Source organism: Hemiscyllium ocellatum, chromosome 18 (assembly GCF_020745735.1).
Source record: "Hemiscyllium ocellatum isolate sHemOce1 chromosome 18, sHemOce1.pat.X.cur, whole genome shotgun sequence".
NCBI classification, from domain to species: Eukaryota; Metazoa; Chordata; class Chondrichthyes; order Orectolobiformes; family Hemiscylliidae; genus Hemiscyllium; species Hemiscyllium ocellatum.
In genome coordinates this window covers 68,302,001-68,318,447 of record NC_083418.1, presented here as the reverse complement: position 1 = coordinate 68,318,447, position 16,447 = coordinate 68,302,001, and the positions used below count along the sequence as shown (strand labels likewise).

Genomic DNA, 16,447 nt, shown 5'->3' with positions numbered 1-16,447 from the left:
GGATAGATTAAGTCATCAACATCCATAAGCTGCCACCTTCACAACCAGACTCAGTTGTTACATTTAGCCATGGCCCTGTTCTCATCTGCCCTTGGGCTACCTCCTCCCAATTGACGTGACTCACTCTCCAACGTTTCCTGTGTGGCTACCAAAAACGGGTAACCAAATCTTACCGTCAATCTGCTCTTTAACTATTTTTTTGAAAATATCGGTGCGCTTCTGATTTTGACACCCCATCACATTCCATTATATTGGAACATTGTGATGACATTGGATTGATGGCACGATATATCAAGCTTTTTTTTACGTGAGTAATGGAACTTTACAACTGCAAACGTCAACCCTGTGTCAGCTTGATACTCAAAATCTTGAGCAGACAAATCTCTTCTGGGTGCCTAATAATATTATCTCAAGTAGATGAAACTTTGAAGTGAGTCTAATTAGCTCATTTAGAGTTGAGGTTCATCTCTCTCAGCAACTGCAGCATATGGCTAGGAGGCTGGTCCACCTGTGTGAACTCAATCTAATTTCTAAAAGACAAAACTTAAGCATATTCTATTTCCAAATCTTTCCCCTTAAAACCTAGTGCATAACTCCCAAAGCATCACCACACCAACGAAGAAGTTCCTGCTGAATTTATCTTTCACAGCAGCAAATTCCTTTTAAACATTCTGTTCCTGAACCATGGGTAAACAGGCAAATAAATAGAAATAAAGCATTAAGTCATTTGCAAGGTCTTTTAACTGCATAATAGATAGAATGCCTTGAAGTGTTTGCAGATTCTTGGAATTTAGTAGCTGTCTAAACATTTAGGACATCTTTACCCTGGGTCAAATAAATATTATTAGTAAACTAAAAGCAAGATAACATAGCTCATCAGGATGGATCATTCTATTGTGTTTTCACACACTGTTCTTTTAAAGTAGATTACTTCATATAAAAGGTTTTATTGCAGGACATTAACCTATTGTACATCTGGAATGGTTTCAAAATGTTGTAAATTTTTATATTATTGCTATTAAAAATGAAATGATCGCTTTGAATCTGCGCCCTGAGGATGTATGCACACAAGACATTGCAGATAGCAGGAAGATTGAGAACATTACCAAAAGGATGTGGATGCTTTGGAGAGGGTGCAGAGAACATTTACCAAGATGTTGCCTGGTATGGAAGGTGCTAGCTATGAAGAGAGGTTGAGTAGGTTAGGTTTATTTTCGCTAGAAAAAAAGGAGATTGAGGGGGACCTGATTAAGGTTTACAAAATCATGAAGGTTATAGACAGGGTGGATAGAGACAAGCTTTTTCTCAGGGTGAAGGATTCAGTAACGAGAGGTCATGCTTTCAAAGTTGAAAAGTCATACAGGATCCTTTTCTTTATCAATAGAGACGCAGATTACAAAACCTAGATGGATTATTGTGGCCATTTGTGGGCAGTACACTTCAGGAAGGATGTCAAGGTGCAAAGGAGGTTGACTAGGATGGTATCAGGGCTGAAAACCTTCAGATCAATGGAAATGCAGAAGAATAAAGAACAAAGAAGAACAAAGAAAATTTACAGCCCAGGAACAGGCCCTTCGGCCCTCCAAGCCTGAGCTGATCCAAATCTACTTTCTAAACTTGCCACCCAATTCCTAAGCATCTGCATCCCTCTGCTCCCCACCTACTCATGCGTCTGTCCAGACACATCTTAAATGAATCTACCGTGCCTGCCTCTACCACCTCTGCTGGCAACATGTTCCAAATGCACACCACCCTCTGCATGAAGTACTTACCGCGTGTATCTCCCTTGAACTTTCCACCTCTCACTTTGAAAGCATGACTTCTTGTTATTGAATCCTTAACCCTGGGAAGAAGCTGGTCTCTATCCACCCTGTCTATACCCTTCATGATTTTGTAAATCTCAATCAGGTCCCCCCTCAATCTCCTTTTTTCTCGTGAAAATAAACCTAACCTACTCAACCTTTCTTCATAGCTAGCACCCTCCATACCAGGCAACATCCTCGTAAACCTTCTCTGATCCCTCTCCAAAGTGTCCATATCCTTTTGGTAATGTGATGACCAGAACTGTACACAGTATTCTAAATGTGGCCGAACCAATGTCTTGTACAATTTTAACATGACTTGCCAGCTCTTATATTCAATACCCTGTCCAATGAAGGCAAGCATACGACATGCCTTCTTGACCACTCTATCCACCTGTGATGCAACCTTCAGGGTACAATGGACCTGTACTCCCTGATCTCTCTGCCCATCAACTTTTCCCAAGGTTCTTCAGTTCATTGTATAATTCGCTCAAGAATTAGTCTTTCCTAAATGCATCACCTCACATTTGTCTGGATTGAAATCCATCTGACACTTTTCTGCCCAACTCTCCAGTCTATCTATATCCTCTTGTATTCTTTGACAGACCCTAATGCTTTCTGCTACTCCACCAATCTTTGTATCATCTGCAAACTTGCTGATCATACCAACAGTGCCTTCTTCCAGATCATTTATGTATATCACAAACAACACCACTGGTCACCTTGCTCCATTTCGAGAAACTCCTTTCAACTACTACTTTCTGTATCCTGTTGCTCAACCAGTTCTTTATCCACCTAGCTAGAACATCCTGCACACCATTTGACTTCACTTTCTCCATTAATCTACCATGGGAAACTTTATCAAACGCCCTACTAAAGACCATGTATATGATATCAACAACCCTTCCTTCATCTATCAACTTGGTTACTTCCTTGAAGAATTCTATTAAGTTGGTAAGGCACCATCTCCCCCGCACAAAACCATGTTGTCTATCACTGATAAGCCCATTCTTTTCTAAATATAAATAGATCCTATCCCTCAGTACCCTCTCCAGCAACTTTCCCACCACTGACGTCAGGCTCACTGGTCTGTAGTTACCTGGAATATCCCTACTACCCTTCTTGTACAGGAGGACAACATGAGCAACCTTCCAGTCCTCCAGCACCTCATTTGTATTTAAGGATGCCACAAAGGTATCTGCGAGGGCCCCAGCTATTTCCTCTCTTACCTCCCTCAGCAGCCTGGGATAGATCCCATCCGGTCCTGGGGATTTGTCCACCTTAATAAACTCTAGCATACCCAACACATCTTCCCTACTTATATTAACATGATCCAGACAATTCAAACTTCTATCTCTAATCTCAAGATTCATCATGTTCCTCTCCTCAGTGAGCACTGATGCAAAGTAATTATTCAGAGTCTCACCCGTTCTCTCAGGTTCGACACACAGCCTTCCTTCATTATCCTTTAGTGGACCAATCCTTTCTCTAGTTACCCTCTTGCTTCTTATATAAGAATAATAAGCTTTGGGATTCTCCTTAATTCTGCTCACTAAAGCTATTTCATGACTCCTTTTAGCTCGCTTGATTCCTCGTTTAAGACTGGCCCTACTCTTCCGATATTCCTCCAGGGCCCATTCTGCTCTTAGCTGCCTGGACCGTATGTACACTTCCCTTTTCCTCATGGCTAGTCGTACAGTTTCTCCTGTCATCCATGTTCACGAATCTTGCCCTTCCTATCCTTTGCCTTCAATAGGAATGCCTATCCTGCAGTATCTTTAACCTATCGTTGAAAGCCTCCCACATATCAAATGTGGACTTCCCTTCAAATGGCTGTATACAATCCACATTTCTGAGCTCCTGCCTAATTTTGATATAATTGGCCTTGGCCCACTTTAGTACTCTTCCCTTAGGATCACTCTCTTCTTTATCTATGAGTATTCTAAAACTTACAGAATTGTGGTCACTGTTCCCAAAGAAATCCCCCACTGCAACTTCACCCACCTGCCCTGGCTCATTCCCCAGTACCAGGTCCAATATGGCCCCCTTCCTCGTTGGACTATTGTCATACTGCTCTAGAAAACTTTCCTGGACGCTTCTTACAAATTCTACCCAATCCAGACCTCTGACACGAAGTGTATCCCAGTCGATGTTGGGAAAATTAAAATCTCCCAACACCACCACCCTATTGCCTCTACATCTTTCCATAATCTGTTTACCAATTAGTTCTTCTACCTCACGCTCACTGTTGGGAGGCCTGTAATACAGCCCCAATAATGTAACTGCACCCTTCTTATTTCTCAGCTCCACCCGTAATGACTTACTACCCAAGACCTCCATAGTTTCCTCCTTTAGCACAGTCATGATATTATCCCTGACCAGCAATGCAACTCCACGCCCCCCCCCCCCTCCTTTTACTTCCCTCCCTGTTCTATCTGAAGTGTCTATATCTTGGAATATTTAGTTGTCAATCATCATGCTCTTCCTTCAACCAAGTCTCTGTGATTGCAATAACGTCATGATCCTAGGGACCAATCCAAGCCCTAAGTTCATCTGCCTTACACACTATACTCCTTTCATTGAAGCAGATGCATTTCAGGCCACCAGTTCTTTTGCGCTCATCTGCTCTCTGCCTACTCTTCCCTTTATTAATGCTATCTTCATGATTCTTACAGTCTCCACCTCGCTGCCTACTTGTTTTCTCTTCTGGTTCCCAGTCCCCTGCCACATTAGTTTAAAATCTCCCCAACAGCAGTAGCAAAAACTCCCCCAAGGACATTAGTTCCGGCCTGGTTCAGATGTAGACCGTCCATTTTGTAATAGTATCATCTTCTCCAGAACCGGTACCAGTGTCCAACAAATCTGAACCCTTCCCTCCTATATCATCTCTCAAGCCGCATGTTCATCCTGCCTATTTTTTCATTTCTACACTGGCTCGCACGTGGCACTGGTAGTAATTCCGAGATCACTACCTTTGAGGTCCTCCTCTTTAACTTCTCTCCTAGCTCCCTGAATTCTGCTTTCAGGACCTCACCTCGTTTTTTACTTATATCGTTGGTGCCTATATGCACCAAGACAACTGGCTGTTCACCCTCCCCTTTTAGAATGCTCTGCAGCCGAGCGATGACATCCCTGACCCGAGCACCTGGCAGGCAACATACCATCTTGGAGTCCCGTTTTCAATCACAGAACCGCTTATCTACTCCCCTCACAATAGAATCTCCTATGACTATGGCCCTACGAGTCATTTTCCCACCCATCTGAATAGCAGTGCCCACCACGGTGCCATGATCTTGACAACTGCTGCCCTCTCCTGGTAAGCCATCTCCTCCAACAGTATCCGAAACAATATTGGACAGAGATGACCACAGGGGACACCTGCACTGCCTTCCTACTCTTTTTCTGTCTTTTGGTCACCCATTCACTGTCTCTCTCAGCGATTCTAACCTGCGGTTTGACCAGTTCACTAAATGTGCTATCCACAAGCTCCTCAGCATCGCGGATGCTCCACAATGAGTCCATCCGCAGCTCCAGAGCCATCATGCGGTCAAACAACAGCTGCAGCTGGATACACTTCTTGCAAGTGTAAGAGTTAGGAATGTCAGACACATTTCTAAGCTCCCACATCAAGCAAGAGGCACATGCTTTGAAGTCCCCTGCCCAAATATAAATTAAGCCCTTACCTTCCTGGCAGCCCTTGCTTCACCTCACCTTCTCTCCTCACCACTCTGTCAAAATGGAGGCTTGACTCCCGAGGTAAGTCCCTTTTTAAGTGGGAACACTTACCCTTCGCGGCAGCCCTCGCTTCACCTCAACTTCTCTCCTCGCTGTTCTGTCAAAACGGAGTTGTGGAATGTGGAATTGTTCACTTGAAAGTGGAGAAGATTGGGAGAGATGGGACCGGCATATTGAAGTTCATAAAAGATTTATGAACGAAGATTGGGGCCTCAATCGTTTGGAGGTCCAGCACAGGCATATTGGGTTGCATGGTCACCTTATCATTCTTTGGTGCTCTGTATAACCATGAAAGGCAGTTGGGTGTAGAACTGCTCATTCAGAACTGTAAGTTAAAGAACTCTGTGAAATTCTGTGAATAAAAGAATCAATATTAGCTTGAGGATTGGAATCCAGTTTCTGTTCCACCATCGATTCAGTGACCGTGACTTGAAACAACAGGGATAAGAAGTGTGCCATCCTGCTCTATTCTAAACTTTAAGTATGTTTTATATATCAAATCTCCTCCAGTTATCAGTGCACCTCAGACTCTCATTTTAGGTTCCTTCTGAAATATTGCACACTGAACACCAACACCACCCTGCTTCCTCAGTGCTTAATAAGACTGAGTAACATAGCAAGGTCATTGACCTAAAATATTAACTGTTTTTCTCTCCACATTTGCAGCCTCATCTACAGAGCACTCTCAGAACTTTACTGATTTAATTTCAAATGCATGTAAGTTTGGGTTTGTATTGACCTAGAAAAAAGCTTCAATGACTACATCCAGACTCCTATTCCAAGCTTGATGGTTTAAATCTTCAATGACTACATTCAGTCTCCTATTCTCGGCTCAATGGTCTAAATGCTCTAAACTTGCTCTTACTCCTTATATTTTTGTCTTTTTGAAACTCTCCCATTTCCATTGGCCCACTGACTCAGGCATCCTGCCCATCTCCCTTAATCCACTCCACATTTATAGCACAATCCTCAATCCATATCTCTTTTCAATTCCTCTCCAAACCCCTCCATATTTCTGTCTAACTCCTTATCTATAAAACCCTCTCCAGTAACACTCAGTGTCTACTCTCATTCCCCTCTGTGTATCGTGACCAAAGTTTTCTACTCAACGGTAGCTCTTTAAAGTTCTAATGTGTTATGAACAAGAAACATCTGTATGAATGAAACAACGAACAGCTGGAGATCTGAAACAAAAACTGGCGAAACTCTGTAGGGGAGAAAGGATGAAAATATCTGTTTGAAAATGGATGAAAACAGACTAAACACCCATATAAAATTCATTAGGTATCAATCACAGGGAGTGCCTTCAAACCTTTGGTCAAATTTCTGGATCCAGTGGTTGGAATATCTGGATGAAGCTTTGCTCTCATGAGTTATAAATGCCATCGAAACCTTGATTTGTCTGGTATTTATTCTTCTATATTTTATGTAATGGAATATTTAAAGCAGTAATTCGTAAGAAAATAACACAATTGCTCAGTCAGTAGAAACTGCTGGAATTACTGAGCATTGTGTATAACTTGTTCTGAAAGCAAGGTATAATGAGCAGCATTACAGACACAACTACAGAGATTTAGAAGCTGTGACACTATGAGCTAATTGAAATAACTCCACAGAGGCCAGTATCCCATCATCACGTCACCTTTATTTACAGAATCCTTAACGCTGTTCCAGCTCCCTCAAAGCCAGCTCTCAGAGTGAACAGGCTGTCTGACATGTCTGTGTTTTTTCCTTTTTTTATTTTATTGAACAGTACAGTTTACAAACAATTAACATTAACAGCTGTATACAGAGAAACAGCAATTTACAAGAGAGAGGAGTGGCAAAGCCAAACCCAAACCCCACCGTTCAACCAGTTTTCAGGGAAATGAGGACAATTCTCAAATCCCACTTTCATTCATCACAAACAAAGCAGTGACAAATACATATAAGACAGCCCAATTAAATGAGAAACAGTGCATAGAATACAGATTCCCCCCTCCCCCCCTCAGCAAGCCACCTATCCCTCCCACCTTCCAGCCACTCTAAGGCAGCCCGCCCCTTTCGGCTCTCGGTTCACCCAGGACCCTTCCGGTTACATGTTTTTTAATATCTGTTAGCCAGGGCTCCCTGACTGGACAAAATTAACAGCTCCAATCAGGGAACCCATACTCTATGAGTTGTACTTCGCTGGTGTGATTACATCACTGCACTAATCATTGCTATTTGTAAGTCTCAGTGTTAAGACAATGTTTGAACTTTCCTGTGGTCATTGAAGGTTTTTAATGTCACATTATTTGAAACGAGTTACCACAGTGTATCTGAACTCCCATTAAAAATCACACAACGCCAGGTTATAGTCCAACAGTTTTAATTGGAAGCACTAGCTTTTGGAGCGCTGCTCCTTCATCAGGTGGTTGTGGAGGGCACAATTGTAAGACACAGAATTTATAACAAAACTTTACAGTGTGATGTAACTGAAATTATGCATTGAAAAATACATTGTTTGTTGAGTCTTTCATCTGTTCAAATACCATGGTAGTTTCACTTCTTTCAAGTGTAAATCACAAAACATTTTTTTAAAAGTTGCATTCTCAGGTTAACTGTAACAATTAGTGTTAGCTAGACAATATGCTCTTTGGATGCTGCCTGAACTGCTATGCTCTTCCAGCACCACACAATCCAGAAGCTGGTTTCCAGCATCTGCAGTCATTGTTTTTACCAATATGTTGAAGGTGTTAGCCCCCTGTGTTCTCTGTGCCATAATGTTTAGACTGATTCTAATCTAAAAAGTGAGATAATGGAGTCTTACATGAATTCATGCAGTTTTTGAGCAAAGATGGCTGATTTCCTTCCCTAAAGGATGTCCGTGCACAAGATGGGTTTTTAACAACAATTGACAGTGGTTACATGGTCATCATCCACCATAATGAAATGCGAAGCTATGGTTTTCTTTCATCTCAGTCCTGATGAGCACAAGATGAAAAGTTTGACTTCATGTCTCCTTTTAGTAATGTTATAGTTCAGCCCTTTAGTGCATGTCATTGTATTTTGTTGCAGGTGGCCGAAGTAGTGTAGTAAATATAGGAGATGCTCTCAATTAATTTGTTAATTAAAAATCTAATCAAAAAATTTAGATTATGGTTCTCATCCAAACTAAAGTGGAATAATTTACTTAGATTTGCTGTGTTAGAGTTTTTATTGCAAATATTTTCTTAGTACATATTTATATTTAAAGGCGAGATGCAGAAGTTGGAAATATTGGCTCATTGTGCTGATGTAGGAGCTGTGGATTTCTTGTATCTTTTAATTACAAGTTTGTGCTTACCACCAGATGTCTGAGAGTTTATTGTGTAGTTTGATACGGAATTTCAATACTGTAGTTAAGAAGTAAAACCCTCATGGAACAGCGTAATTTAATGTCTCAGGAATTTTGACTGAAGATTAAAGAACCTATCATTTGTAATTTTTATGCTTTTGAACAACTTTGAAGACTGCTTTCTTCCAGATGCAAAAAATTAATGATTTTGAAACAGAAATTTTACTGCTGTCCGTTCAGGATTAATAGCCTTCAGCAGACATCCTGTTCTCTTCAGTGCAGTCTTCCAAAGGATTTGCTTATTCTTTCTTTCAGCTTACTGGATTATTTCAATTTTTACCACACCAGTGACAGAAAGACTGAAGTATAAGCGAACTTGGATGAACAAAAGGAAGATCTGTTTATCACTCCAAACCTGCCATCCTTACCCAGTCTCATATGTGACTATACTCCCATACCAGCACTTTCTACGAAATAACCTAACAAGTTACTCTGTTTTTCAACAAGTTGCACGAATTACTACACACCTATCAACCTGATAATAAAAACCAAACATTATTGTAAACCACTAGCTTCCAGAGACAATGGGCTGGATTTTCACAGAAATACTGAAGCTCCACAGATCGTTAAAAACACTGTACAAAAAAAAACAAAAGAACTGTGAATGTTGGAAATCTGAAACTGATTCAGAAATTGCTGGAAAATCTCTGCAGGTCTGGCAGTATCTGTGCCAACAAATCAGAGTTAACATTTTGGGTTCAGTGACCCATCTTCAAAACTGACGGTAGTTTTATACAGAAGATAAGGTGAGAGGAGGGAGGAGAGAGAGCCCAAAGACAGAGAGAAAACAAGTTGGACAGACAAAGAAGTGCTTAAAAGTCAGTCTGAGGGACTGAACAGCTGCTGAAGTCTGCCCATGGTAGATATTGGGTTAGTGGCTCTGGATTTGGTTTGGTGGTATAAAGGGCTAGAGGGCTTGAATGAAGAAGGATCCTATAGGGCCTAAAATCTTCTAAAACACCAGGGACAAAAACCAAGAGAGCTGAGGCAGAACTTCTAATCATAAAGCTATATCAGTCCCTTGCTTTCCTGGTCATCTGCCTTGGGCTGCCAGGGTTGGTGGGCTCCCCTTATGGAACATTTTACTCGGGTCATTTGCCAAAGTAGAAAGTTTCCTGTCTCAAGCTACTTGAATGATAACCTCCTTCCCAACTTGTTTTTTCTTAGACATCACAGGAGATTGGGTGTTTTTTTTAAACACTGTCTTTGTGATGCAGGCATCGCTGACAAAGCTATTATTTATTGCTCTCCCACTGAATGCCACTGAGAGGTCAGTAGTGATTCACATTTTTGAACCACTGTAGTGTCCTGTGGGTACATCCACAACACTGTTAAGAACGAAGGTCCAGAGATTGGACCCAATCACAGTGAAGGAATGAGAGTAGAGCACTAAGCCAGGATGGTGTGCTCCTCAGAGGGGAACATGAAGATGGTGCTGTTCCCATGGGTCAACTGTCCTTGTTCTTCTAGATGGTAGAATTTGTAATTTCGGAAAGTGATACCTAAGGAGCTTTGGTGAATGGCAAGGGTGCATCGTGTAGATAGTACACATTGTTACAATGCATTGGGACAGAGGGAGTATATGCTGAACATGGTGGATGAAGTTCTGATCAAGTAGACTGCTTTGTACTGGATAGTGTCAAGCTTCTCGGACTTGCAGTCATCCAGGCAATTCGGGGAGTTAGGAGTTGAATTTGGAGAGTTAGGAGCTGAATTCAGGGAGTTAGGAGCTGAATTAATTGCTCCAGAGGTTCCAACCTCTGATGTGCTCTTACAAAAAAACAGAGAACAAAGAACAGTACAGGCCAGGAACAGGCCCTTCCACCTACCAAACCTGTGGCCTTTCTAAATTAAAAGCCTCTTTGCTCTATGAGGTCCATATCCCTCTATTCCTTGCTAATTCTTGATGTGTTAATATGCCTCTTAAACATTACTATTGTATCTGCTTCTACTTACAGCCACTGTATTAAAAAACCTAGATCTAATTAAGTTTCTGGTCAGTGCGAATCCCAAGTATTCAGTGATGGTAATGCTATTGAATATGAAGAGATTATCAATTTGCTTTTGTTGGAGTTGGCCATTGCCTGGCAACTGAATGGCATGACTAAAGCTGCTACTTATCAGTCCAATTGTGAACGTTGTACAAAGTTTTACTGCATATGGATACAGACTGCTTCAATATTTGAGGATTTGCAAACTGTACTGAGCATTGCGATCAGAACTTTTACAGACTCATGATTCTGGAAGTCTCAGCCTCAACTTAACATCCACCATTGTTGCAGGGATTGGGCTAGGGGGCAAGGGCAAGTCATACTTTACTCATCTGTGATTCACAGATATTGCTGCATTTCTATAGAAGCAATTTTCATTGTTGGACTTCCAAAACATGATTCATGGAGTTTCAACATTTGAGGATAAAGTTATTCGGAGAGGTAAATATTCATGGAGAATAAGATACCTTTGGTATAGGTATGGGGTTCATTTTTGAAATCTGAACTGGCGTTTGGAAGATGTCAGGCACTCCTATCAGATTGTTCAGCATGGACATGAGTGTGCATAGAAATGGATACGCTCAGTGGAATAGTTAAGCTGTCAAGTCATTTAAATCATCATGTGTTTTTCTTCAAAATACTCCAGAGTATGGTTGAAAAAATATCTGTGCTTGCTATTTCACTGTTAGGTAACATAAGGATTTGTGCTTCCACAACTCACTGTTATCACAGTTTGATTGACAGCTCCAAGTGATTGGAAGCAATTCAGCTGCCTTTGATTTGGCAGTTAACCCAAATGTTTATGATGACATAAGGGTTTAAGAACTTGAAGTCATCTAAAAGTAATGAATTAGAGTGTTTCTTGTAAAACTATGCTGAAATCTGCAATAGATATTTTAACATCACTTTATTCATTTGACCTGAGTTAGCCCATGGGTAATTTAACATGAAAGGTGGATGGGTCATGGCATGGGACAATTAAGGGCTTACGATCAATATGGGGTCATGTGTGTGAGTTAGCACTAAGTTGGCATAGGATTTTAAAGCACATTTAACATGGAGAGAGGGACATAAGTTAGAGGGGCTGTCGCGGGACGTGAGTCCCGGACCAGAGGCCATCATAGGCAGGTGACTCTCAGACCAAAGACCGGCACGGGGAGGCAAGGCCCTTTGTTGACTGGAAGTGAGGCCTCAAGTTTTGAAGCCCATTGTGGTCTGGAGGCCATAGACTGGGATGGAAGGACTGTAAATTGAGTACTTTTAAAAAAATTTCCCTTTCTATTCATATGCTGGGTTTTAATTTTTTCTCTACTTTAAACCAAATTTTTAAGCATCTGTACCGAGGTATCTTGTACCTAAGATGGCACTGTAAATGGCGACACTACAAACATAGCATTGCACTCATCTGAGTACAAATGACAATGAAGCTAATTCAATTCAATTCATGGAGTGCCTGAGAGACCATGGGACTTGGTGAGATGGTGTGAGGTGGCATGAATGGGGTGAATGAATTTGTGAGGGGTTAGGGGTTTTTTTTATTTCATTGTCTTTATTTTAAACAAGACAAAGTCCCAGAGATGAGCTGTTCAAACAGCCTGCCTCAGCATCCAACAATCTCTGTATCTGCTCCGGGCTCTACCTGAGTCCTGTTAGTGCCCACTGGAATGGAAATCTGAATATTCCAGACACTTTATTGCAAGTTTGGTTTTTGAAGGCAGGAACTTTCCCAAATCCACACAACCATCTCAGGAGTGAAAGTTGGGCCTGTGCCTGCTTTAGCCAAGTGGCCATGTCTGGCTTTCTTCAGGAGGAAAGGTCACTGATGATTCTTTTTGAGATGGCTGGCCAAGGACATTCTTTGCCAGAATGCAGTTTTGCGTGACTGAGAAAAATCAACTGTTCTGCAAACCAAAATGGAAGTTGTGGAAAAGCTCAGCAGGTCTATCAGCACCTGGGAAGCGAAATCAAAGTTAACGTTTCGGGTCCAGTCACCCTTCCTCAGAATCTATTGATTTATGATCAATGAAATGCTTAAAACATTGAAGTTGCTGCCAGTCTTTTGACTAATTTAATTGAGTAGACTTGAACCTCGCTATCAAGAATTGTGTTAATATCTAGCAATTATCTGTTAATAACCTGGTTCACAAGACAAGTTCCAAACATGTTTAAACATGAACAGTGTTAACTCCTGGCTAAATTAATGGTAAGTAACTAATATTCTATCAATTTAGTCAATGCCAATCATAACACTTGTAGACCCATGCAATCGTGTTCATATTATAAACTACCATCGATTCTAGATTTATCCTGCAATGACTGTTTATAATTTGAAATTATTTTATTTCAGACCTGTTGACAGTGAACGAATACCATTCTTTGCTGCAGCTTATTTGTCATGATTTTCCAATGGATCATGTCCTCAAAGCAGCAAGGCAAGTAGTTTTTCTTCTTATTTAACAAGTCCCAGCTATGTTGCCTTCTCCAAATCGAGGAGATTCTCTGAATTTAAGTCTAGCATTGATCAAATTGTGCAAAGAGAGAGTAGACATTTTTATTTCTTGTAATAGTATTTTGCTGCTGCTGATCATGCAAAAATCAGTTTGTTAAACTGATGCAAGTGTTCTTGCTTTGTTTCTGCAAACTTGCTTCAATTTGTATTTGCGGAATTGGAGCTGTATATTAAAGACAGTCTTGCCAGCCACTGAAAGCTGTTTTGTACATGTAATCTGTTGTGAAATGATCCAACTTCATGTTTAATTCACAAGCAGAAAGTTTGTGATTATCAATTTACACAGCCAGACATTGTTTCATTACTGCAGCACTGCACATTACAATATTAGTCCATGCTTGAGATTTTCCACTGCTGTGATATGGAACTTTCATTTCCATGTGAATATTTTCATGAAGACAGGTGTTAAATATTGTACACTTGAATAATTTTATTGAACGTGGACTATTTGATCATTAGAATGATTTTTGATCTGGGGGGGGAAGCTAGAAAATGATTGTAATGCAGTGACAGTCTATCCTTAAAACAGTGGAGCATTGCCCGTTGCCCAGATGATGAATTCAGGATATTGCCTAAGGCAACCTTCAATCAAAGACCACAGAAGAAAACAAATGAGAAGTTACCTGCTTTGGGGCATCTCAGTGAAGATAATTGGAGGTCTGGGAACAAATTAGGGAAAACCTTCTGAAATAACACTCCCAGTGGGTTCCTTACCAATTGGCAATGGAATATTTGAAAATTGGAGCATATGCCGCATACTATCTTTCAGCTATTTGCATGACCATAAGAGAAAATGTCATGAAGTACACTCAAACATCCAGAATTTAATTGGGTGAAATTTCAGCTAATCTAGCACTGTGGCTCAGACAACCAGTCTGACTATTTGGAGATATTGGAGCATCAGAAGCTGTGGTGGTGAGGAGGTTTTCAGAATTGGTGTGAAAACTAATGTTACTTTTGTTCTAATGATGTTGTTGAAGAACAACATGTAAATGATGAATAGAAAGGAATCAATGATCAATCCTAGGAGATTGATCAGGAGACACCAGAGATGGTGGTGTGGAACCTGAATGAGAAGCCTGAGTCTCCTGCTATAGCTGGACAGAAATGAGTGAAATCAGATTTGGGAAATCCTTCACTGCTGGATCGCAGAGAAGAATCTTTATTTTGACCTATTATTTTTTTCTTCTGATAATGATTGCTACTTTTGATCTGTTCCCAATAAAGCTAAATTCTTCAAACATCTCTGCATAATGCTGCACCCTGCATTGGAGAATAGGCTTTAAAGACATGCCTTTGACAACAGTCATAATTCATTACCCACAGCCGTTATCATGCTGTCATTGAAGCTAAAGCAAATAAACTAAAGCAGGTACAAAAAGATTTAAACATTGCTGGATAGCAACCTTTTCTAACAGATCACAGGCAGTCATATCCCAGAATGTGGCACTGGATATATAAAGTGCTAACTACAAACCATATCATTATGGTTTTACAATTGCATTTAAGAGCTGTATTCCTACCAGCATAATGTTTAATGGCAAAATTAAATAACATATTAAGATGAATTATTCTATTCAGTCATAAAATGCAGATTTAAATCAATTAGATAAGCATATTTTTTAGATTCATAGTCTGGAATGAGTGAGTTTTAAATATTGCTGCAAAAAATGACAGACCGTCGAGCTCTTTGTCTCGTACTCATCAGGGCAGAAACAAGGACACATTTCAAAGAGAACAGCAATTTATACTGGATAGGAAATGGCTGCTGATTAATTGGCATGTATACTGATTGGTTGAGGTGCTACCATGGAGAATACCTTGACCAATTAGAGTTGACTTGTCTTTTCCTGAATTTAATCAAAAGCTTGCGGGTGAATGTTCCCTGGTTCGTTTTACATGGTTATCTTATTTGCCACTCCTTTGTTATCCTAATTTTTTTGCCACAGTTTATGGATATTCACTTTGCTGAAAAGTAGTCAGACAGTCCCACAGCACAAACATCACAACATCGAAACAAGTATCCAATCTGGTAATTTATTGCAAGCTTTAAAAAAAAAATCAACTTTTATAAATGTGTGACACAGGAGAGGATATAAACTCTAGGTTGAAGAATCATCTAACATTTTTGATGTTCACTATAAATAAATCGTATGAGGAAAGACTGAGGCACTTGGGGCTGTTCTCATTGGAGAAAAGAAGGTTTAGGGGAGATTTGATAGAGGTGTACAAGATGATTAGGGGTTTAGATAGGGTAGACACTGAGAACCTTTTACCGCTAATGGAGTCAGCTGTTACAAGGGGACACAGCTTTAAATTAAGGGGTGGAAGGTATAGGACAGATGTTAAGGGTAGATTCTTTACACAGCGGGTTGTGAGTTCATGGAATGCCCTGCCAGTAGCAGTGGTGAACTCTCCCTCTTTATGGTCATTTAAGCGGGCATTGGATAGGCATTTGGAAGTTATTGGGCTAGTGTAGGTTAGGGAGGATTCGGTCGGCGCAACATTGAGGGCCGAAGGGCCTGTACTGCGCTGTATTTTTCTATGTTCTATGTTCTAATGAGGTTTTGGGATGCATTGAGGGCAGGAGTGGGGCTTTCCAGTATTGGTTGACAAATTGGAAGAAAGCGCACTGAAATTGCTGGGTTTTTTTTTAATTCAGTGAGCTGAGTAGTATTTTAGTTATGGGTTGGCATAACACTTAGCATGATAAAATCTCACTAATGTGATCCCGTTCCAGTATTTAACAGACAGATATGAAGATAGATTTCTGTGGAGTTGGGATAGGAAACTCCAGAAGTGAACATATGATAATGGATTCCAGAGAGCCAGTAGTTTGTGCTGCACTTCAGTTACACCTCGTGCTGGGGGTTAGTGAGCAGTCAGAGAGAAATACTGGTCTCGCAATTGGAGGAACAATCTTGCTGTTTTCTTAAAAATCCATTCACAGGATTTGAACATTTATTGGCCATCCCTAATTGCTGTTTGAGGTGATGGTGGTGTACCACTGAATTCTATGGGGTCCAGGTACTCTTACATCACTGTTAGAAAG

The 16,447-nt window shown here is 40.7% G+C and overlaps 1 protein-coding gene across 1 annotated transcript in view; it reads left to right on the top strand.

Moving 5' to 3' along the window:
* cstpp1 (centriolar satellite-associated tubulin polyglutamylase complex regulator 1) overlaps positions 1–16,447 on the top strand; it is a 323,777-nt gene that overhangs the window by 192,077 nt on the left and 115,253 nt on the right. Inside the window, exon 4 of the mRNA XM_060838596.1 lies at positions 13,234–13,318. Coding sequence (XP_060694579.1) covers positions 13,234–13,318 — 85 coding nt within the window. The remainder of the gene's footprint in view (positions 1–13,233; positions 13,319–16,447) is intronic.